This window comes from Chrysochloris asiatica, unplaced genomic scaffold (genome assembly GCF_000296735.1).
Source record: "Chrysochloris asiatica unplaced genomic scaffold, ChrAsi1.0 scaffold00032, whole genome shotgun sequence".
NCBI lineage: Eukaryota > Metazoa > Chordata > Mammalia > Afrosoricida > Chrysochloridae > Chrysochloris > Chrysochloris asiatica.
The window spans coordinates 445,459-470,911 of NW_006408550.1; the positions used below are offsets into that span (position 1 = coordinate 445,459).

Consider the following 25,453-nt stretch of genomic DNA (forward strand, 5'->3'; position numbering starts at 1 on the left):
CCTTTTCCACATTCCAACCATGGCTCGATCTCTGTATCCCAGAACCCTGTTGTTCCCAGGTTGTGCATATATCATTATTTAATGATTGCTTCTTGAAGGAAACTTATTGACAGAAAATTTCCACAATAGTTTCGCTTTTGTTATTTCTCTGTTTTGTTATTTCTTTTGTTATTTCTCTGGAGGGGAAACTTAGGACCCTAAGTTTCCCCTCCACCCCCACACACACCCAGTTAGGATCTGAACTCAGCAAGTATTTAGGTGATCTCTACATAAACTCTAGTGATGGCTAATGTAGGCAACATGTACCAAATGGAATGCATGTCTTTAAAAGAAAATTTAAATAGTATTTCTTTAGTAATTTGGTCATTTTCATTTCAAAGATTGTATTTAATAAGGTATATGGTAGTCAGCAGTTCAAACCCACCAGCTGCTCCTCGGAAACCCTATACAGGATTGCTGTGAGTTGGAACCAACTCGACCACACCTAACAACAACAAAGTGGTGACGCCAATATCTAAAATAGATTAATTATAATTACTTTCATTCAAATGCTGAATGTGAGAGTAAATATATTATCACCTCGTTTTTATGTGGTAACGAGACCTGCGCTGTGTATTTTTTCTGGCTCCACTTAATGGTGATGACACTTCTGTGCCTTTGATTTTCTTTACAGAATATAAAGAAAACATGGTCTAGATAAAGCATAAAGAGTTTATTTTCCTTCTTAACAATAGGAGCAGATGTCTCAAGTATTAGATGCCATGTTTGAAAAATTGGTCAAAGAAGGGGAGCATGTAATTGATCAAGGTGACGACGGTGACAACTTTTATGTCATTGATAGGTAAGTCCTACAGAACCATTCTACTGAGATGCAGAGGACTTCTGTGTAAAATGTAAATGTTTATTAGGGTTTGTGGAAAATTAATAAATGATAGTTGCGATTTCCTCTTGAAGGAGTCCTGGTGGCACTGTGGGTTAAGCCTTTGGGTTGCTAACTGAAAAGTTAGCAATTAAAACCCCTCAGCCGCCGCCTTGGGAGAAAGATGAGGCTGCTTACATAAAGATTTAGTCTGTGAAATCCTATCCATGGCGGAGGATTTGAGTTTGGGTTTAGTTTTTTTGCCGTTTACTTTTGTTGCTATGTTGTTGTTGTGAAGTGCTGTCAAGTTAATTCTGACCCATAGCGACCCTGTATAGAATTTCCTAGGAGCAGCTGGTGAGCTTGTACCACCTCCCTTGAAGTTCAAACGGCTTTGCAGTCTGACGCATTAGCCCATCGCGCCACACAGACACTATAAACCTGCAGATGTGTGCAATGAAACCACACCACATCGAGGAGAGAGACCGTGGTTATTTTTGCTCAGTTTATTGTAGGCATGTTTGCTGTTAGCCCCTCCTCATTTGCTAACTTCTGTTTGAGAGGTAGTTAGCTTTAACACTTTTAGTAGTTCGTAGATTCTTAGTCCAGTACAAAATAGAAGTGTAATAGAGACTCTAGGATATGATTTGAATCACAGTATCATTCAGCCTGTGTTATGATGTTTTCAAAAAGATTTTTCAGATTATTGTTCATTGTAAAAGTCAAACATGCTCATGGTTTAAAAAATTCAAATATTTCAGAAGGCTTTAAAGTGAAAAGTATGTCTCTTCCTACTGCTTTTACTGTGCAGTCATTGGAATGAGCAGTTGGTGTGTCCTTCCAGAGACTGTTTATGCATTATTATGTTTGTTTTTAAAATATTTTATTGAGAAATTGCTTTATTTATATTGAAAATAGGATTCCAGAGAAATCACATTGTGTTTTATTTATCTCATCATAGAGCAGTATGCCGTAGGCAATAATTAAATGAGACCTAAAATGGAATAAGGGAGCCGTTTCAGAAAGTCAGTATTTTTTTCACTTTGATAAAAATGATAATGAATTGCTTACAGACAATTGGTATTATCAGCTATTCCCATTTTGTGTGGACTACAGATAATCTCCAAGTCGGATTGATTGAATTATGTGTACTGCCCTGGATAGAGTTGTGCTCTACTCAGTGGTCTGACCAAAAACTTCGCCCCTTCTGTCTCCTAAGGCCTTGTTTTGATCTTTGATTTGTGGGTGGTAACTTTCACACACAAGCTCTTTGAATTGTTTTTTGCTGGAGTAATGAAGGTTTTTCCCCGATTTCTTCCATTCCCTCCTTCCTGCCTTGGTGACCTACAGACCTATTTTGAAGACTCTTGTCAGGGCTGAGATGTTTTCTGATTTTGGAAAGAACAAAACCATATACTCCAGTTAATAATATTATTAACAGCTTTTATCAATGGATATAGCACTATAGGATCAGCACTGAACTGCTAACCACTAGATTGACAGTTCAAATCCACCAGCCACTCCTTGGAAAAACTTTACAGGGTCATAATGAATTGGAATCAACTCAACAGGATTTACGAACAAGATCAATGAAACATCAAAAATTCATTCATCAGTTCATTTTGATTGAATTGTAGGGGTAGGGTACAGGAGAGCCCCAGGTAACATTCAGTATTCATCTTTTAGTACATACATTATATTAAATAAAAGTATAAACTGCCTTACATATGTATATAGTACATCTACTTTTCAGTTTGATCTAATTTGACAAATGAGTCACCCATTTGATAGATGAAAAGTCTGAGGAACACAAAAGTGGCATGACTCAATTAAAGTCACCCAGTCAGTGTAGAACTGGCCCTATAAACAGGTCTCCTGGCCATTGCTTTGACTCTTCCCATAGCTCCACACTGCCTGAGGTCTCACATCTCTCAGGAAAGAGAGCTGTGTGGACAAGCAGCACACGGTGTCTTAACAGATTTTACACTGATGCGATTTCATCTGGACTGGTAACTTACATTAACTTTCACTGGCACAATTATTACACATTTTATCCTATTCAAAATAGTAAACTTAGTAAATAGTTTTAGTGCAAAAGTCCTCAAATAGAACAGTTTGTCAACAGTTGAAAAAAAATTTCTCTTTTATTCAGAATACCTTTTGTCTCTTATGCGTTTGTTCTGATTGTTTTGTTGCTATTACTTTAATTCTTCTCCAGTCTTAAAAGCTACTCCTTTGTAGCCAACATTGCTTTTAAAAAATGTTTTGTCTTTGTTAGCTCTGTGTTGTTGCTGTTAAGTGCCACTGAGTCAGTTCTAACACATAGCAACCCTGTAGGGGCTTTCCAAGGAGTGGCTGGTGGGTTTGATTTGCTGACTTTGTGGTTAGCAATCCAGTGCTTATGCTACAGCGCCACACCAGGACTCCTGCCTGCCAGGGTTCATCTATAGAATAAAGCCAAATAAGTTCCTGTCTGCTCTCGCAGGTGCTTCCACCCTCCTTGAAATTATGTTAAAATACAGTCTGTGGAAAGGCCACATGAAGAATGTTGTTTATATCAATGTGGTGATGGTGATGTGCCGTGGAGTCAGTTCCGACTCATAGCGACCCTGTACAGGGTTTCCGAGGCTGTAAGTCTTTACGGGGAGCAGAAAGCCTCATCTTTCTACTGCAGAACGAGCTGGTAGTTTCGAACTGCTGACCTGAAGGTTCACAGCCCGATTCGTAACCACTACACTACCAGAGCTCCTTTATATAAATATATCGTTGTTGTTGTTGTTAAGTGCCGTCGAGTTGGTTCTGACCCATAACCACCCTGTATAGGGTTTTCAGGGAACAACTAACTGGTGAGCTTTAACCACCGGCCCTGCAGTTCAAACGGCTTTGTAGTCTGGCTCATTAACCCACAGCGCCACACCAGGACTCCTTAGGGTCTGGATAATATGTTATGCAGAGATATGCAAACTGAGTTTTACTTTCCAGGGAAGCAGGAGGGCAGGGAGAGATTCTAATTAAAAGCACATAGAAACTATAAAAAGTCCATGTTCAGATATTTAGTCTGAATTCCTACCACATTCCACATTAGATCAGGGGTTGGCAGATGTTTTGTGGAAAGGGCCAGGAAGCCAATATGTTATGATAAGTCATTTTCTTCTGATCACAGAAGTCATACTGTTCGTTTTAGAAACACACCCTCTTTAAGTTAGTGGTTGCCCCTCACTGCCCTTCCCCTCAGAGATAGCGTCTGTCAGTGGTTTGATACGTGTCAGTGGTTGCCTGTGCATGTACGATTTGGCTGTTATTCTTCCTTATAGTCTTATCAATTCTCTTACATGTGTATTGTTTCATCTTGTTTTCCGTAACAAAAGCCCGTATGGCCCTTCCCCTAGTCTACCTGGTGGTTTCTTCATGCTTATCTGGCACAGATGGGGCCTCAGGCACACGATGGTACCCTAGTATGAATTGCTGTTTTCTGTAGGAAAAGGAAGGCAGGAAGTCAGCCTTCATTACAGAGGACATGCCCTGAGAAATGTGTTGCTGTAATGGGATTTTCCATGAATTACTTTGACCTTTGATTTACATATGCTTCACAGAGGAACATTTGATATTTATGTCAAGTGTGATGGTGTTGGAAGATGCGTTGGTAACTACGATAATCGTGGAAGCTTTGGCGAACTGGCCTTAATGTATAACACACCCAGAGCAGCTACAATCACCGCTACCTCTCCTGGTGCTCTGTGGGGTTTGGTAAGTGAAAAATGTATTTGACTTGAGTGCTATCAATTGTGAAAATCATTATGTCAGTGTTGTTGTTGTTAAGTGCTGTTGAGTTGGTTCTGACTCATAGCTACCCTGTATAGGGTTTGAACTGCCAACCTTGCAGTTCCCAGTCTGGAGCTGATCCTACAACACCATACCAGGAGTCCCTTTTGTCAATAGCTAGGTTAATAGAGTATTTTAACCTCATGGGTAAGTTTATTTGGGATCATCACTTCGTGAGCATGTATTAGCAGTATATGGACGCTGACTTATTGGGCACCAACATTGTGCTGAATTCAGTCTTTGTGCCCTTCTCCATGCATCCAGTCAAGTCAGGAGTTTAGACCTGCGGGTTCTGAGAGACACTCAAACCCAAAATGTTCTTCCTTAGTAGCAGCGGTGTCTCCTTGGAGCTTGTTAGAAATGCAGATTCTGGAGCCTGTACCCCATGGAGATGGGGCTCCAACATTCTGTGTCTGAGCAAGCCCTCCCTGTGATTCTGGTGCATGCTAGAGTGTGAGAAAACACCATGGACAGATTCTCCGGGTGATACTGATGATTAGTAACAACTTAGCATTTAAAAGCAGCTTCGTAGACCCCCTTCCAAGACTAAAACTCAATGGGAATACACAAGCAGACATGCCTCTGATTAGTGACCACGTTTGTCACCGATAAAGGGAACTGAGGGATAAACAGCAATGAAGCTGTGAGTTAAGCCCTACAATGTTTAATAGACTCCTGTGAACTCGGGTGGAAACCTGGTTGGCTAGCAGTTTGGCAAGACTGGGGACTCTTGGGCCCAGTCAGTGACATAGCCACAGAGGACTGGAGTGGAGAGTGAAGCGTCCAGCTGATAAGAAGAGAGGGCATATGCACAGGAACACCCACACTTGCAGATAATGCCCACTTGACCTGGCTACATTGACTAGATGATCAGAGCTCAACTAGAGGAAGAAAGAAGAGGAAAAAAGAGTAATCTGATACAATTTGATGAACTTCACCTACACCTATGGATTCAGTAGCTCAAAAGAGGGAACAAATCTACAGCGAGGATCATTCCCACAGAGTAGACAGAGATGGGCAACTTGGACATTGGCCACCCAAAATGGGAAAGTCAGGGTGTGGCGCTATGGGCTAATGCGTCAGACTGCAAAGTCATTTGAACTGAAGGTTGGTGGTTCAAGTTCACCAGCTTCTCCTTGGAAACCCTATACAGGGTTGCTGTGGGTCGGAATTGACTTGACGGCACTTAACAATAACAACAAAGGCAAGAAGTGACTGGCTTACAAGCTTTCAAAAGGGAGCCTAGATCCAGAGGTCACAGAGGAAGGTAGAATCTCCACTGAGTGGTATCCAATCTGTCTGGGCGGGACTGATCAAAGGCGATGGGGATAGGTCTTTTGTGGTACAATGGTGAATAATTGTTATCAGGACTGACTGTGAGGGTTGAAAATGTAAAGGTAGAAATTTTGTAGCAAAAGGAGGGAAGTGATTGACTTTGCAGTCCAGGAGTGGAGGTCCCTGGGACCATCAAGGGAGAAGAGCGGAGTGTGGGACCTTACCTAGAGAAACAGTGATGCCAGAGATGGAGACAGAGATGATGACGTGGAGAGATGGAGAGGTGGGGACTCCAGACCCAGAGAGGGAGAGGGGCTGTGTGCTGATGACCAGGGGGCAGGCTTGCAGGGTATACCCTTTAGTTGGTTGCTAATACATGGAGGGGATTGTAACCATGGCAATGAAACAATATATGATACGATGTAAAGCTAATGTTCTCCCATGTAAACTGTCACATAATTCACAATAAAACATTTAAAATAAAAAAAGCAGCTTCATAGAGAAAAACTGCTTCCTGTCTGTGTTGCTCGGCCTGCTATACACTGGAACTACCTCTTTCCTAGGCCTCACGTGAGAGACCAGTTGAATTGGAACTCCTGGGAGTGGGGCCTGGACAACTTTAAAATAAATTTCTTAATGGTGATATTTCCACCAGACCTAATGTTGGTCTAAAGACACATTTGGGGAGAGAATGAGATTCCTTTCATGGATAATATCAGGATGTAGAGCAGCAGGCACTTATAAAGCTGATTCTGGAAGGCTGCATTAAGGTGGTGGTGGTTGTGTGCCACATGGTCAATTCCGGCTCATAACGACCTTGTATATCTGCTAAAAACGACATTGTATATCTTGATATAACAACCTTGTATATCTTCTAAAAATGACCTTGTATATCTTTATATAATGCCCTTGTATATCTTCAAGGGAGCAGACAGCCTCATCTTTTTCCCTCAGAACGGCTGACAGACTCAAACTGCTGACTTTGCTGTTAGCAGCCCAAATAGTAACCCATTATGCTTCCAGAGCTCCTTATATTTAAGGTTGTTGTTGTTGCTAAGTGCCATGGAGTTGGTTCCAACTCATAGAGACCCTGTGTGTGGTTTCTGAGGAGTGGCTGGTGAGTTTGAACCATCAACCCTGCGGTTCAAACCAACCTTGCGATCCAGTGCTTATCCTACAGTGCCACACCAGGACTCCATTTAAGGTGTTGTTGTTGTTGTTAAGTGTTGTGGAGATGATTCCGACTTATAGCGAACCTGTATAGGGTTTCCAAGGAGCGACTGTTGAGTTTGAACCACTGACCTTGTGGTTTAAACTGACCTTGTGGTGGAGTGCTGTATCCCAGTGCGTCTCACCTGAGATTCTTGTTACAATGCAAATTCTGATTCAGTGGGTTTGGGGTGGAACCTGAGAATCGCATTTCTCATCAGTACCCAGGCGGTGCCACTGCTGCTTGTGGCTCAGACCACACTTAAAGCAGCCCTGATTTATATAATTAAAATGGTATAACTGATTTAGGTTTGACACACATTTATTAGGTTATTTCTATTAAATCCTTGTGTGGATAAAAGAAAGGCTAGTTTACATACGGAGTTGTTAACAGTCTCATTTCCTAGGACTGTTGCATTACTGGTGTTACATGCTGCTCACCCAGTCTCGCGGATTGATTCTGAATGAGTAATGACAGAGCATCCTTCCATGTGCGCGTTGGCCACTTGTTTATCTTCTTTGAAGAAGTGTCTGCTCAAGACTTTTGCCTGTTTTTAAATTGGGTATTACTTTTCTTGTTGCCGATAAATCTGTTTTTAAAGAGCAGTTTGCCTAATTTGTCCCTTCTCAGAGAAGTTCAAATTGGCAAAAAAAACATTATGTTAAGGTCATCAGGTTGGCTCTCTGGCTTGTAAGTGCAGGTTAAGATACACAAATTCTAAATGCCTTTGGAAAAATAGTCTGACTTTGTAAATATCTGGTCAGTGTTAGGGAGTTATCTAGTGTACATGACCATTCAAATGACTGGGATGAGAGCATTTGAAATTGGACTTTATTACAGTGGATAAGAAGGGTAGGCTTCTAATTGGAAATTCTTCCAGACACATAGAGTTTATGATGGTTAATTTCTAAATTGCTAAACTGTTTCTAGTCTTCTCTGTTTGTGCAGTAACCTACTTTCATAAAATAGTGCTACGACTGGTTTCCAAACCAGTTCATATGTCAGAACCAGGGAGCTTTGATGGAATATAGCTCATGGATTCCTACATTCAGAGATATTTAGTTATTCAAATCTAGGACCTCAGACATCTTTTTTCTTTTATTTTCTTTCTTTTTTTTTAAGCACTGTAGTTGATTCTAATGTGTAGCCAGGTTTGGAAATGATTTCAATATTTTTGTTAGTTATTCTGCAAATTTGTCTCCTTTTTTAGTGATTAACAATATGAGTCCAAATTACAGCCAGTACCAAATTATAATAAATGAAATTAGAGAACAGGATGTTTAATTTCCTAGGGACTTACTTCTACACTGGCATTTTCATTTACGTTTAGCCTTAAATATGAGCATTTTACAATTAAGTGTATCTTATTTTAAATGGTGGGATCCTGGTGTGGTGCTGTAGGATAAACACTGGACTGCTAATCACAATTATGGTGGTCCAAACCCACCAGCCGCTCCTTAGAAACTCTATACACGGCTGCTATGAGTTGGAACCAATTAGACAACACTTCACAACCACCACAATGAAAATGGTACAATTAACAGTGGATGCCAACTGCTAACATAGTCATGGAGTTCTTTTTTAAGAATTAAGGTAATATTTTGTGAGAAATTTTTCAAAATAAAATTTATAGGAAAAACTCTGAGTTAACACCCTAAAATTTCTCTAGTTCTGTACCTTTGAAGTCATGTAGTATAAACATAAACAGGAACCTGCCAAACACCAGAATTAGACCCTACTTTAAAAGGTTGTAGTGTCTTTGGGCGTTCACATCTTTAAAAAGAGCACTGCCACAAAACTTGGCATAAACCATCTCTCAAAATCTCACACTGTAATTGTCTATGACATTTTCTAATAGTGTTTTTCACTGCAACTGTCATGAAGAAACACAATAAAAAATACCACGACCAATACATCAGTTTGTGTGTGTCTTCCTGTCTAAATAAAATAAATAGCAAAACACTATGAGGGATTCACTATTGAGATTTTTTATTCTACTGTATTTTTTATAAAAATACAGGTGATATCCCATCAAATTGATTGTGCAACCCTCAAGGGCCACCATGCACAGGAAAAGAAATATATATTATAACGAAATGTGCAAAGACCGAAAGGTAGAAAACCAAAAGGGAAGAATATTCTGCTCAGCATTTCTCAAGCTGAAAGAACTGAAGGGAGCATTAAAATATTGACTTGGCAATAATTTTGGATGATTCTATGGGCAGAATATCAAATGATGCAAGAAGCATCAAAAGAAGATGGGAGGAATACACAGAAACATGGCACCAAAAAGAAATGGTCAATGTTCAGCCATTTCAAGAAGTAGTATGAAATCAAGAACCGATGGTACTGAAGGAAGACGTTCAAGCTATACTGTAGGCACTGGCAGAAAACAAGGCTCCAGGAGTTGGTGAAATATTCATGGAAATCTTTCAACAAACTAATGCAACACTGGAGGCACTCTCTCATCTATGCCAAAAAATTTGGAAGACAGCTATCTGGCCAACTGATTGGAAGAGATCCATATTTATGGCCATCCCAAAGAAAGGTGGCCCAACAAAATGTGGAAATCATTGAACAATATCATTAATATCACATGCAAGTAAAATGTTGCTGAAGATCATTTAAATTTGATTGCAGCAATACATCACCAGGGAGCTGCCAGAATTCAAGCCAGATTCACAAGAGGATGCAGAACTAAGGATAATGGATTTTGGCTGAAAGTAGAGAATACTAGAAAGATGTTTATTTGTGCTTTATTATAACTATACCTATGCAGAAGCATTTAACTGTGTGGATCCTAACAAACTGGCTAGCATAGCAAAAAATGGAAATCCCAAGAAAATTTGTGTTCATGAGAAACCTGTACATGGACCAAGAGGCAGTCATTAGAAAAGACGAAGGGGGTACTAAATGGTCTAAAATCAAGAAAGGTCTGTGCCAGAGTTCTATCTTTTCACCGTACTTACTCAATTTTTATGCTGAGCAAGTAATCCGAGAAGTTGAACCATGTGAAGAAGAACATGGCAGCAGGATTGGAGGAAGACTCATTAACAACCTGTGATATGCTGCTAATACAACCTTGCTTGCTGGAAGGTGAGAGGACTTAAAATACTCACTGATGAAGATTGAAGAGCACAGCATCCTGTATGGATTTCAACCTCACTGTAAAGAAAATAAAAATCCTCACAAGTGGCCCAATAAATGTTGAGTTGTTAAGTGCTGTAGAGTCGGTTCTGTCTCACAGCAACCAGGATTTCCTAAGAGAGGCTGGTGAGTTTGAAATGCCGACCTTGTAGTTCAAACCGATCTTGAGGTTGAGTGGTTACCCTATGGCACCACACCAGGACTCCAATAAATAACATCATGATAAGTAAGCGGAGACAGAATTGAAGTTGTCAAAGACTTAATTTTGCTTGGCTCCAAAATCAATGCTCATGGAAGCAATAGTCAAGAAATCAAATGACATATTCCATTAGGCAAATCCGCGGCAGATGACCTGTTTACAATGTTAAAGAGCAAAGATGTCACTTTGAGGACTAAAGTGCATTTGATCCAAGTCATGGTATTTTCAGTCACCTCATATGCTCTGGTAGCATAGTGGATACAAATCGGGCTGCTAACTTTAGGGTCAGCAATTCAAACCTACCAGCTGTTCCGCAGGAGAAAGATGAGTCTTTCTGCTCCCGTAAAGATTTATAGCCTCGGAAACCCTGTACAGGGTCGCTATGAATCTGAACCAACTCCACAGCACATAACAACAACAACATATGCATGTGAAAGTTGGGCAGTTAATACAGTAGACGGTAGAAGAATCAATGCATTTGAAATATGGTTTTGGAGCACAATACTCCTCAGAACTCAGAATGGCAAGGTGTCACCTCTCGTTCTTTGGACGTGTTGTCAGGAGAGACCATCTTCATGGAAAATAACATCATGCTTGGTAAAGGGGAGGGTCAGCGAAAAAGAAGACCTGACCCCCAAGGAGATGGATTGATACACCGGAAAGCAATGTGGACTCAAAACATACCAATTGTTAGGATAGTGCAGGACCGGGCAATGTTTTGTTCTGTGTAGTTCTGTATATATATATATATATGTTGTTGTTGTTGTTGTGAAGTGCCGTTGAGTTGGTTCCAACCCATAGCGACCCTGTATAGGGTTTCCGCAGAGCAGCTGGTGAGCTTGAACCACCGATCTTGCAGTTAAAATGGCTTTGCAGTCTGGCGCATTAACCCACAGCGCCACACCAGGACTATATATGATATATATCCTTGTAGCGCAACGAGTTAAACGTCAGGCTGCTAAGTGCACGGCCAGCACTTCAAACCCACCAGCTCCTCCTCCCGAAAAAGATGAGTTGGTCTGCTCCTGTAAAGATTTATAGTCTCTCAGACTCTTAAGGCTCACTCCTGCTATGCGTCTGAAGTGACTCAATAGCCATGGGTTTGTTAGTTTTAAATATATATTGTATGGTCATCAGACAGTTCATGGAAAACCTTTTAAGTGGTGAAACAGCGCCTCCTTGTGGCTATAGATTATACATTGAGATTGAATCTATCTGGATAAAAAAAAAAGGTTGCGTCCTTTTTTAAAAAAAAAAAGTATTTTACATGGTTCGATGTTGTATTTATATAATATACAACTTAAGAGTCCTGGTGTGGCATTGTAGGATAAGCACTAGATTGCTAACCATAAGCTAACTGCTAAGTTGAGGGTTCAAATCCACCAGCAGCTCCTTGGAAATCCTATACAGGGTCGCTATGAGTCAGAATCAATTTGCCAGCACTTAACAATATTGCACTTAATGTTTGAAGAAATAAAAATCTGAAAATAGTTGTATCAGTAGTACAATAGGTTAATGTTGTATTTCAAACCCTTCAATTATTATTTGTTCCTCAAAAAGAAAAAAAATGAAAGACTATGTTGAAACAGGTATTTTTCCCCGTAAAATCCATGATTTAACTATCTTTGTATTTTCATATTCTGCTTTTAGGACAGGGTAACCTTCAGGAGAATAATTGTAAAAAATAATGCCAAAAAGAGAAAAATGTATGAAAGCTTTATTGAGTCACTGCCCTTCCTTAAATCTCTGGAGGTGAGTGTGCATATGTTCATGCTTTTATTTTATTTGCCTTAGAAACTTTACTTAGGAATGTTTTTTTTCTACAGAAAAGTTCCTTTGAATAAAAACCTATCCATATTTTCATTTGGAAAGAACTAATTATGTTTTTTTATAACTCAGTATTTCTTTTATGATCTATAACTGCAGCTGTTTTATTGTTTACAAGCACACAGATTTTTATCTGGTATATATAGCAAATTTTTTGTGTGATCTGTATTACTGAAAGAAATCACGTAAATGTGGCACTGCAGGATAATGTACTGGACACAAGGTCAGCAGTTCAAACCCACCAGCCGCTCCTTGGAAACCCTGTACAGGGTCACTATGAGTCGGAACTGACTCGAAGGCACATAACAATAACAACAAATTCCTTTATAAGGAGCAGTTACCTACAGAATTCTTACTTTCTCCTCAGTCATCCTTGTTTATTCTCTTTTCCTCTTAAAATTGGTGTTCCAGGACTTTGTGTTGTCCTCCTGTCTTTTCAGTATACACTTACTGCCATGGTGAACTTGTTAAGTCCCATGGAGCGAAATGCTGATGTCTCCTGAATGGGCATCACCCTTGGCTTCTGAGTCATTTACCCAACTGGCTACTTAACGTCTCCCCTCAGATGTCTAATGGACACCTCAGACACATCCCAAGTCTACTCCCACCCAGCTTTCCCTAGCTTAGTGGATGGCACTCCCTCCTTCCTTCCAGTGTCTCAGGCCAGAAACCTTAGAGTTAGCAGTGACTCATCCTTTCCCCCCTCCCACGCCCAATCTGTTAGCCCTCCTATCTGTTCTGTCTTTAGAATATATCCAAAATCTGACCATTTCCCACCTATTGCCCCACCATCACCTCCTGTCCGGCTTATTGAAGCCACCAGAGTAATCAATTTATAACCCAAGGCAGATCATGCCATTCTTCTGCTTAAGACCTTCCTTACAAGACCCTTTGCAGTGTGTCCTCTGCCCCTCCCCTTCTGACCTCATTTCCTCCAGCTCCATTCATCATGCTATTCCAGACACCAGTCTTCGTACTGCTTCTCAGGCATGCCAAGGCCACGCCTACATCAGGGCCTCTGTACTTACTGTTTGTCTGGAATGTCCTCCTACGTATCCCCTCTGGCTCACTTGCTTATCTCCATTTCTCAGTCTGGATGTCTTCTCAGTGACACCAGGTATCAGATTTTTATCTCTGAAGATGGAGACTTATGAGAGAAAGTGGGTTTTTGTTACCCCGTAATTCAACTTTTTCAAGAGTAAAGATGTCAGTTTGAGGACTAAGGTGTACCTGACCCAAGCCATGGTATTTTCAATAACCTCATATGCATGTGAAACTTGGACAGTAAATAAGGAAGACCGTAGAAGAATTGATGCTTTTGAATTACAGTGTTGAAGGAGAATATTGAAAGTGCCATGGGCTGCCAAAATAACCAACAGATCTGTGCTGGAAGACATGCAGCCAGAATGCTCCTTGGAGGCCAAGATGGTCAGATTTCATCTCTCATACTTCAGACATATTATCAGGAGGGACCAGTCCCTGGAGAAGGGCATCAGGCTTGGTAAAATGGAGGGTTAGGGAAAAAGAGGGCGACCCCCAACAAGATGGCTTGGTACAGTAGCAGCAGCCATGGACGCAAGCATAGCAATGATTGTGAGGTTGGCGTAGGATCGGGCAGTGTTTCATTGTTTTGTGCATAGAGTCGCTATGAGTTGGTAGCGACCTGAGGGCACCTAACAACAACAACAAATTCAACTTTACTTTCCCTATTTCATTGCTAAACTGGATGTTTTCTAGATACCTCAATCACATAATTGAAGTCTTTTGTGAGAAATTAAAGGAGACATATTATACATGTTGTAGATGCAGTGTCTTCTAAAGCAGCAAATAGCAAAATATCAGTACTTCTCCTTTCTAATAGCTCCATTGGATTTTCAGTTTAGGCCTGGTTGAAAGTGTGGCCACCTTGCAGAAGGCGTGTTAGGCAGTGTATCCTCTATAGCAGCATAGCTCTTTAAATATAAACAGATCTGAGGTTGGAAATCCAGATACCTTCTGAACTAGGCAGGTAACACAGAGAGGAAAGCAAGCCAGAAAGGGCCTTTGGTAACGTAGAGAAATGTACGTCATCTAAAGGAACAGCTGCTCTTCACCGTCCTCTGCTGTTACCATGTGGAAATATGGGCTGAGTGTGGCTGAGTCGTCTCTTTTTCAAGAGGACTGGAATCCATATTTGTTTGAAAAAATGTATTTTTAAATGCTTTTTTAAAAAATGAACACATGCACTAGTGGACTTGTTTGGTTGATACCTTACCAGTGTCCAGCCTCTGAAATAGTAAAAGCTTATACTTCAGTCTGCTTGTATTTAACATTGTCCTTTTTCCTTTGTAGGTTTCTGAACGCCTGAAAGTGGTAGATGTAATAGGCACCAAAGTATACAACGATGGAGAACAAATCATCGCTCAGGTATGTAATTCAATTTGGGTTTGTATTCAAAACGTTTTTATACGTTGATGATTTTCTCATATGTATTTCTGCAATCGGTGTATAGTGTTGAATGCCACTTCTTCCAGGTGACCTCTTAAAAATGGTTTGATTTATAGCCATTATGCTACTTACATATTTTGCTTATATAATGAACTACGAGTAAATATTCATGAAACCATCTAATGGCTTTTGGCATAATTTTATATATGTATGTGACGTGAAATTCACGTGTATATATACAATGTCATTTCTAAGAGGAAGAAACAGGTGAGTGAGTGTTCCATGAGATTACTGAGAACCCAGATTAATGAGCATGGACAGGGCCTCACCATGAAACCTGAGGTTGTTCCTTGATAACATTAGCCAGGAAAGGAGCCCACCAGGCTTTGAGCACTAAATGGGCCAGCATCTTATTTAACCTATGTCTTTCTGAAATCTCAGCTGAATCAAATGGTACATGGGCTTCAAAAAATGCGTGCAAAACTGGAATGAAAATCAAATGGAATTTGTGTAGGAATTATTTAATGAAAAACTAGTCTTCTCACCCAATTTATAATAATAAGTTAGAAAAAGATTTTTCCATGAGCTTTCTGAACTCCCCTCATACTGCCTATCTCATTTAGATATCAGAAGATTTACAGGAAGTAGGATAGGTGAACATTGCTGGAGTTCACAGATGAAGCATGCAGGCAAGGGAACCTTATTTCATAGGTATCTTTTTTAACTAGAGTAAATCATTCACACGGATTTAAAAAACAGATTCTGTAGTTCTTATAGTATTATATGATGCTATAGAAACTATTGACTTTTCCTTTCATACGTGCCAAACAAAGTTCAAGGTCTGGGAGACTAAGAATTATTCTTTCAGACGGCAAATAAACACATAACGCTCTCTCTTGTCTTTGGTTTTTACATATATGCAGTGTAGGGCAGGCAAGAAACAAGGTTTAGGTTCTGCTTTTGTTGTTAAGTGTCGAGTTGGTTCTGACCCATAGTGACCCTTATAGAGTTTCCAAGGAGCTGCTGATAGGTTTGAACTACCAATCTTGTGGTTTGCAGTCTAGCACCCATCCTACAGCACCATACCAGGAAGTCCTACTATATAAATTGGTAAATCAAGTTTTCCAGTTGCCGTTCTGTCAATTGCAATTCATGGCAACCCCTTTTACAACAGAGAGGAATTCTGCTCCATAGGTTTACAGGTTTTCAGAAGCAAATCACTAGACCTTTCTTCTGAAGCCCCTCAGGTGGGTTCAGACTTTTTAGTTAGCAGCCGAGTACGTAACCTTTTGCGTCACCAAGGAGAACCAAGTGTAGAGTGCTTTCAAAATGAGATTTTTAGCTTTGTATTTTGAGATACGTATTCACAGGAAGCTTCAAGAATAACACAGAGAGGCCACGTGTTCTTGTCCCACACTGTGCCTTTCTCCCATGGTAATGACTCTCCTTCCTTTAGTATAATATCAAAACCAGGAAACTGCCATTGGTACCACTCACAGCCCTTCCTTAGATTTTATTAGTGATGCGTGCGTTTAGAGCATATAACTTAGCACTTATAGGCTTAGGGCTTGTTGAATATAATTTTAGGTATTAGTTGTATTTTAAGCACTCATACATATAGATATCTGCAACTATATTATATGACTCTAGACTCAGCATTTATTTTTGTGGTGCAACCTAGTAAATTTCTTGGATTATACTAAAGAGTTTCAAAATACCTGTTTCTCCAGAATCAGTTTGAGAGGGACAAGAGTCAATACCTGTGTGGTGATTGTTGTTGTTAGGTGCCATCGAGTTGGTACCGACTCATAGCGACCCTATGCACTGCAGAACAAAACACTGCCCTATCCTGGGCCAACGTCACCACTGTTGCCATGCTTGAGCCCATTGATGCTGCCATTTGGCCAATCCATCTCGTTGGGGTCTTCCTCTTTTTCTCTGACCCTCCACCTTACCAAACATGATATCCTTCTCCAGCGACTGGTCCCTCCTGACAATGTGTCTGAAGTATGAGAGACGAAGTTTGGCCATCTTAGCCTCCAAGGAGCACTCTGGCTGCACTTCTTCCAAAACGGATCTCAATAGTTTCTTTTGGCAGCCCATGGCACTTTCAATATTCTCCTCCAACACCACAACTCAAAAGCATCAATTCTTCTACCGTCTTCCTTATTCACTGTCCAGCTTTTGCATGCATATGAGGTTATTGAAAATACCATGGCTTGGGTCTAGCCTCTATATTATATTCATACTTTTTAATGCAGAAGGGCATCACTAGAAATCAAGGCAGACTTCATTAAAATAAAACTTCAGAAAAGCATGTGTAGTTAGTAATGGCAATGCTGTAAGACTCCTCCAAAAGGTCTATGAGAAACCTTGCGGTGGAGTCAGCAGCCTGAAGTCTCAGATCTGGTCCCTGATAATGGCAGTACAAATGTCTGGATGCTTTCTGCCCTTGGTGAGTAGTAGACAGGTTAGTTTGCATCATGTATTATAATAGGACATGGGGGAACACTGATAAGCTACCCAGGGAGAATCGACCCACTTCTCAGGCTACAGGATCTGCTGGTCCGTTCTTGCCTACCAGAGAGGTGCTGTTGGGATTCATAGCAGCAATGCAGTTGCTAATTGTGTAGCTGGTAACCCAGACTGAAAATTGAGTGATCTTCTTCTCCCAGTGTTGTCATCTTGGTTGGGTGGTTGTATTCTAGTAGAAATGCTGTGATAGGGACTGTATGACTTCAAATAATTTCACAAAGGAAACCATAACTAGGTAATTGTCAATAGATAGTAACCTCTCAGTTAGGAACTCAGCCTGTTTTTGATGGGCTTTTAACTTTTATATTGGGTTGCTGCCAAATTGTATTTTCATCCTCTGCTTTTATTGTCATTCTCATAGGGAGATTTGGCTGATTCTTTCTTCATTGTAGAATCTGGAGAGGTGAAAATTACTATGAAAAGGAAGGTAAGCATTCTTAAGTCATAGAAATCCACACAATATGAGCAGACAGCATAGCAGATTTTCTTTCTTTGTTATGGTTAGGCTAAGGTGGACTTCCATTTCCTACAAGCTGAGTAATCATTACTGTTTTATTCCCTGGCCAGGGTAAAGCAGAAGTGGAAGAGAATGGTGCAGTAGAAATTGCTCGATGTTCTCGGGGACAGTATTTTGGAGAACTTGCCCTGGTAACTAACAAGCCTCGAGCAGCTTCTGCACACGCCATTGGGACTGTCAAGTGTTTAGGTAGGAATCGCATCCAGAGGCATGCTTTTCCTGGTTAAAATGGTTTTGTTGACATGTTACATATGTGTGTTGTATAGGTCATTTTTATGGTCTCCACAAAATGTGACATGATTAGGATATACTGCATTATAAAATCAATTTGTGGGTATATTTCTTTGAAAATTTTCATATGCATAGGCATGTATGTGTGCATATATATATGTATATGTTATTAAGTGCCATCGAGTCGGTTCTGACCCATAGTGACCCTGTATAGGGTTTCCAAGGAGCAACTGGTAAGCTTGAACCACCAACCTTGTAGCTCAAACGGCTTTGCAGTCTGGCACATTAGCCCACAACGCCACACCAGGACTCCATAGTTTATATATATATGTAAAGTGCCGTCGATTCAATTCCAATACATAGTGACCCTGTATAGGGTTTCCAAGGAGCAGCTGGTTAGCTTGAACCGCCAACCTTGCAGTTCAAACAGCTTTGCAGTCTGGTGCATTAACCCACAGTGCCACACCAAGACTATATATGTATATGTATATATGTATGTATATATATATGGAGTTCTGAGAGAGAGAGCGTTCTGGTGTGGCACTGGATTTCAAGGTTGGTTTGAACTGCAAGGTCAGTGGTTCAAACTGACTAGTCCATCCTCGATCCTTGGAAACCCTATACAGGGTCACTGTGAGTCGGAACTGACTGGCTAGCACTTCATAACAACATGGGTGTATGTAGATACATACATGTATATGTGTGTACATATATATGAAGTGATGAAGTCTTGGTGTGGCACTGTGAGACTGGACTGCAAAGTCAGCTTTTGAACCTCAGGGTCGGCAGTTCAAACTCACCAGCTGCTCCTTGGAAACCCTATACAGGGTTGCTGTGGGTTGGAACCGACTCGATGGCACTTAACAACAACAACAACACAGATTTCTTACTTGAAGAAAGTGCTACTTACCTTTGCCAGTTCCTGAACTATATTTTGCATTATTAAAGTAAGCTATCAGCCCAGTGCTGCTCCACAGTGTCATACGTCTATATCTATATGCCTATATATATATATATATATATATATATATGATTAGAAAGCCTCATATTTCTCCCGCAGAACAGCTGGTAGTTTTGAACCGCTGACCTTAAGGCTCGCAGCCCGATTCGTGACCACTACGCTACCAGAGCCTAGAACTATGTAAAGATCATAAGTGAAAAAATAGGGGCAAACTTAGGGGTTCTAGTCAAACATAACTGACTACACTTGAACAGCAGAAGACAAAATAGATGACTGAGACCTCCTAAAAAGTAGACATTTAACGTTCATCAAAAGATTTCGCCAAAAGAGTAAAAAGAGAACCCGTGGACTGGAAACATTTTTTTGGCAATGACCTGTCAGACAAGGGACTACTGTAAAATTTAGAGAACTCTTCTACACCTCAACAAGAAGATAACAAATAATCCAGTTTAAAAATGGGCAGAGGCCCTGAACAAACACTTCATTAAAGAGATTCAGGCAGCCAACAAACATTTGAAGAGATGCATTAGAGAGAGGCAAATTAAACAATGAGACACCATCTCACTCCAGCATTGATAACAAAGTTCTAAAAACAGAAAACAATAAATATTGATGAGGCTGTGGAGAGACTGGGATCCTACTACACTACTGGTGGGACTGTAAAATGTTGAAACCGCAGTGGAAAACAGTACGGTGCTTCCTCAAAATGTTGGAAATACCATATGACCCTGCAATCCCTCTACTTGGTCGATGGCCTCAAGAAAGCCATGACATGAATAAATATATGCACAGCCATCGTCATTGTAGCACTATTAGCAGTAGCAAAACGTTGGAGACAGCTTAAATGCCCATCAGCAGAAGAACAGTTAAACAAACTGGTACAGACACACAATGGACTACTATATAACATTGAAGAATAATGATGTATCTGTGAAACATCTCATAACATGGATGAACTTGGAGATGTTTTCACAATTAGGTTTTTAATCCACATTGAGTTCATTTTTGTATATAGTGTGAGATATGGGTCTTATTTCATTCTGCAAATTGAGAACGTTATGCTAAGTAAAATTAGTCAATTATAAAAGGACAAATATTGTATGAGACTACTGTTGTTTTCTTGCTAAAAGAAGCATTCTATGAATGTTACCAGGGGTGGGAGGGAAGGAAGATTATTCTTTGAGTAGAGGATAGACACATGTTAACTTGGATGATGGGGGAAGCAATATACAACAAGAGGGAAATTGGCTCAGGAAAGATGAAGGCAGTGGAAGACACAGGGAGGAGTGCAAGAGTTAAAGTGAATAGGGTATAAATACTGCTAACCTGGAATCCTGGAATGTTGCTTTAGGCTAAGCACTCAACCACAAGGCCAGTTTGAACCTCAAGGTTGGTGGTTCAAATCCACCAACACTCGAAACCCTGTATAGGGTCACCACAAGTCAAAACTGACTGAACGGGACTTAATAACTGTTGGATGGAACATGAAAGGGATTGCAATCATTGTAATGACACAAAGTATATGATTTGTTGAATGTGGAACTGATCATCTGTTCTGTAAACTTTCACTCAATTCACAATGAAAAGTGAAAAAAAAGTAAATTCATTTGCAGTTTTATGTTTGAGTTTGGTCATTTTTTCCATGTATATATTATGAATTAAGTTTTGAAATGCATGATACTAGCAAGCAAATTACCATATCAGAGGATGCATGTTTTGATAGAAGTCAATAAGAACACAAAAGAAAAAAATTATAAAAAGGTAACATTTACTTTTTATAACATGGCATTGTGGAAACCCAGAGAAAGGAAAACAAGATAGGAAATATTCCCCTTGCTTTTAAGTTCATAATAACTAAACTGGAAGCATCCAAATTAATTTATTTTTCAAAATTCCAAGTTTTGCTGTGACAGTTGTTTGTTATCTTATCGGTCTGGACCAAGAACCTTTCTCAGAAGGGCTTGAGGGGCGGCCCGGCTGCTTCCTTGTAAAATAGAATGTTTTTATCTTTATGGAGTTTTTTTCTTGTATTTTACAATATTTACTTAAAAATACGATTGCATTATTGGTATATGCAAAATAGGTATCATAAACAACTTTGAAATTCTGCATATTTGCAAAAATATCATTGATTTTACTTTTCTGCTCCTCTTTTCTTAGCCATGGATGTGCAAGCATTTGAAAGGCTTTTGGGCCCTTGCATGGAAATTATGAAAAGGAATATCACCACCTACGAAGAACAGTTAGTGGCCCTGTTTGGAACAAACATGGATATTATTGAACCCACTGCATGAAGAAAAAGTATGGCGCAAGAAGATCTCTAGTGACAAAATTACACAGTAGTGGTTAGTCCACTGAGAATGTGTTTGTGTAGATGCCAAGCATTTTCTGTGATTTCAAGTTTTTCCTTTTTTTTTTTTTAAATTACATTTCCAATGTATCAGTAAACAGAGTAGTGATTTAATAGTCAATAGGCTTTAACATCACTTTCTAAGTACTTAGATCATTAAAAATTCTACGTACTGATAGAATGACATTCCACTCCATAAGGTTATGTTCTGACTGAAAAGTTTTATCCAAATGATTGTAATATACTGGAAGAATAAGTGTTTAAGAAGATAATTAAAGGATATTATAGGTAATGCAAGATGTGTTCATTTCTACTTATTCAGACTGATCTGTTAGCAAGTATGCCCATGTGAGAGGGAACTTAGTAATGAATCATGCTGTATAGCATGGCATCACATTCTTTTTGCAAATCATATTATACAGTAAGGAGTTCTGGTGTGGTGCTGTAGGATAAGCATTGGACTGCTAACCACAAGGTCTGCAGTTCAGACCCACCAGCCGCTCCTCAGAAACCCTATACAAGGTCACTGTTGAGTTGGAACTGACTCAATAGCACTTAACAGCAACAACAATGTATAGTAAGTATGAGTTTAATAACTTTTGTTTTCGACTTTTTTTGGCTTGATAAGTTACATGCAGGCCTTGGCCTATTGGTGACATGGTAAAAAGAACATCATATGCAATTTAAAAACCTTTTATATTTTTTGCAATAAAGTACATTTGACTTCTTTGGCATAATGTCAGTAACCTACATATTCTAGTGGTTTTAATGACAGGCAATATAGTCATGATATAGGGAAAAGAATCTTTCTTAGATGCAAGATCATTATTAACGTTTTCTCCTCATCAAGCATATATCTTAGCTTCCTTTTTCATTTTATAATTTTCTGTATTTTTATCTTTAAAATTTTGTGTTTGACATTCTAAGTCACAAATGAAGCTTTCAAAATAAAGCTATTCAGACTTGTTAAATCTGGCAGTTTGTTTTGCTAGTAAAACCCTAAGATCTTGCTAATAGTAAAACAACAGCAGAAAGCCTCCGATACCAAAAATTATTTTTGATTCCTTATCAACATAGTAACTGGGTATTTTTTCATTTTTCACTAGAACTACATAGTACTTTATAGGTATCTGCTCCCGATGGGTTTCTGGTTAAAAATTCCTCCAAGATGGTAAAAATAAATATAAGCAAAGCCATATATTCTATGGTAAAACAAGTGTCTTCTCCTACCACATATTACTGTTAGACTTTACCATTTGCTTTAATGTATATTCAGAGTTAAAGTGCAGAATGAATTCAGTCTACTGTGATAATTCATGTGCGTGTTATTCTGCTACATAAGATTAATTGAATTACCTTCAATCAAAGAAGTATACTCATAGATGATTTGTAGTCTCATAAGACACTAGTGTTCAGAGATACTAATTTTAATGAATTTTTCACTTTTAAGTGAGATATTTCATTTTGGGAAACATGTTTCCAAACAATATATGTACATGGGTAAACTTACTCTGTGACTAGCTTGGTCTTATTTAGAGAATGTTTATAGTCCCACTTGTATATGAAAAAACATGGTTAGAAAATACTAATTGGATAATGTATTTGTAAAAAGTTATATAAAGTCTATAAAGGTACAACATCTGCCACATTTTCAGAACATTTTTACTAAACCTTTTTGGAACAGATAGCTCTCTACATGAATATAATTTGTCGTCTGTTTTACTTAACATTTTATTTTAAAAACCAAGTCTGCTAAAAAAAAAACAAAAACCTACATTTTGATTCATGATTGTGTATTCTTTATTCACCATCTCAAGTAACTTATTTTGTTGCATAAGCTGATTGTTAAATATTCAAAGAGCAGCAAACAAATGCCTGTTTAATAAAAGAAATGCTGACCAAGGCTGTAAATGCCAGTTACATTATTTTCAGTATTGTTGGTTATATTTACATTTTCCTTATAATAAAGCACACTTTTATAATAAAATATGTTAATTGGTTTTTTTATATTTTTTTGTACATGTTGCTTCAATGTAACTTTGTAATGTAAGTACTGGACTGCTAACCTCAAGGTCAGTGGTTCAAACCTACCAACCGCTCCTCGGAGACCCTATGCAGGGTTGCTGAGTCAGAACCGACTCCACAGAACGTCTTATGTGAAAATTAACTCCTTGAGCACAATGCAAGAAAGAATGGTTCTGTATGGCAATAGTTGTTCTATTTGTTTCATTTTATCTCTCAGTCATATGTGAGAGAAAATTGTGGCACGTTGCAGATTAGTGTGTCCATTTAGAATAACCAAATCAATCTAGATCATTTGTGAATTTATGTGGAAAATAGCTCATTAAAACACCTCACATTTGGCTTATGGATATCATCATTTCATCATTAACCAAAATTCTTTACTGTTTGAAAACTGTCAAAGGATGGAGTCCCTGATGCATTGGATGTAGTTTAGGAAAGGATTAGGAATTTCAGAAAACATTCTTTTGATACTGAGGTCCTTGCTCTTATTTGTCTTAAATCAATATAAAAAGGTGTTGTTTTTCTTGCATATCAATATGAACTGTTGTTGTTAGGTGCCATCGAGTAGGTACCGACTCATAGTGACCTTATGCACAGCAGAACGAAACACTGCCTGATCCTGGGCCAACCTCACTACTGTTGCCACCCTTGAGTCCATCGATGCTGCCACTTGGCTAATCCATCTCGTTGAGGGTCTTCCCTCTTTTTCTCTGATGCTCCACCTTACCAAACATGATATCCTTCTCTAGCAACTGGTCCCTCCTGACAATATGTCTGAAGTATGAACTAGGTTCAGTAAATGTATTTTAACATGTACTCTTCCACTACCAATGACACAGTTGGGTGAAGATATTTGGGTTTGATGCGGTAGAATAAGAACTGGATTGTGAGGTCATTTGGCAGTTTAAACTCACCAGCCGCTCTCAAGGTCGCTATGAGTCAGAATTGACTCGATGGCACTTAACAACAGAATCAATGATAAACTCTGGGGTATGAGGCAAGGATTATGGAAGTTATTGAAATGTGTAAACATTAAGATAAGTGCTGAGTCCTTTTCCTTTCTAGAATCGCTTTAAGATACTGATGAATTTTTGCTAATTCTTCCCAAGAATTATTTATAACTAGGATTTGATGACCTTTGCTCTTCTTAGAAAAAAAATAATAATGGCTAAGTCTAGATGAATAATACACATGGATAAGTCAAGGTTTTGTTAAATAGCAGAAGGGATTCTAATATTTAAATGTTATTAACGAAGAAATAGAATTATAAAGAATGCTGGCTTCTAAAATGAAAACTAATGTGAAATGCATTTTGATGTTGAATACCAGTACTCCATATTGCAAAAATAGTTTTCACATAAAGGAAGAAATTGGAGTAAGAATTGAGACAATTGTACCTGTTCCAGGATCCTTTTTAAGCAACAAAACTGGTTGAGCAACTGATTATAGTTGTTCCTCTTCACAGGTATTTAAAAAAACTAACTTGAAATGTGTAATGGATTATAGAAATGGAAGCAGTAAAGTGCGCCTGCTATTTGCAGAAGACTTATGTGCCTAACACAGTAACTGTTGTTAAGTGCCGTTGAGCTGGTTCCGACTCATAGTGACCCTGTATAAGTTTTTCGAGGAGCAGCTGGTGAGCTTGAACCACTGACCTTGCATTTCAAACTGACCTTGCAATCCAGCGCATTAACCTACAGTGCCACACCAGGACTCCAACACAGTAACTATGAAAATTTAATTCAGTTTTGTAGTGGAAGAGAAATAGAGACTGCATTACAAAACTTAAGGTTCCTCACCCAATTTTTGGCTTCATATTTTTCTCAAGTAATAAAATTAATGAGCCTCATGTATCAAGAAATTTGTATCAAATTTCCAGTGGAGACTGAAACTATATTAAATTGTTTTTATTTAGCAGATTGGCTCAGAATTTTTTATACTCTAAAAATCTAAATTTGCCTAGAATATCCTAAAGAAACATGAAACATTTGTATATGGGAAGATGTGATGATACTAAATTGTCACTATCACAAAAATGAAGTACTACCTACCTATGAGCTCTGGTAGC

At 39.1% G+C, this 25,453-nt stretch overlaps 1 protein-coding gene across 1 annotated transcript in view; it reads left to right on the forward strand.

Annotated features, from left to right (window-relative positions):
• PRKAR2B (protein kinase, cAMP-dependent, regulatory, type II, beta) overlaps nucleotides 1–21,785 on the forward strand; it is a 108,453-nt gene extending 86,668 nt beyond the window's left edge. Inside the window, exons 5-11 of the mRNA XM_006859267.1 lie at nucleotides 735–841; nucleotides 4,453–4,606; nucleotides 12,163–12,264; nucleotides 14,671–14,745; nucleotides 17,663–17,728; nucleotides 17,869–18,007; nucleotides 21,171–21,785. Of these exons, the coding sequence (XP_006859329.1) occupies nucleotides 735–841; nucleotides 4,453–4,606; nucleotides 12,163–12,264; nucleotides 14,671–14,745; nucleotides 17,663–17,728; nucleotides 17,869–18,007; nucleotides 21,171–21,304 (777 nt within the window). The 3' untranslated portion in view covers nucleotides 21,305–21,785. The remainder of the gene's footprint in view (nucleotides 1–734; nucleotides 842–4,452; nucleotides 4,607–12,162; nucleotides 12,265–14,670; nucleotides 14,746–17,662; nucleotides 17,729–17,868; nucleotides 18,008–21,170) is intronic.
• Nucleotides 21,786–25,453: the final 3,668 nt, after the last annotated feature.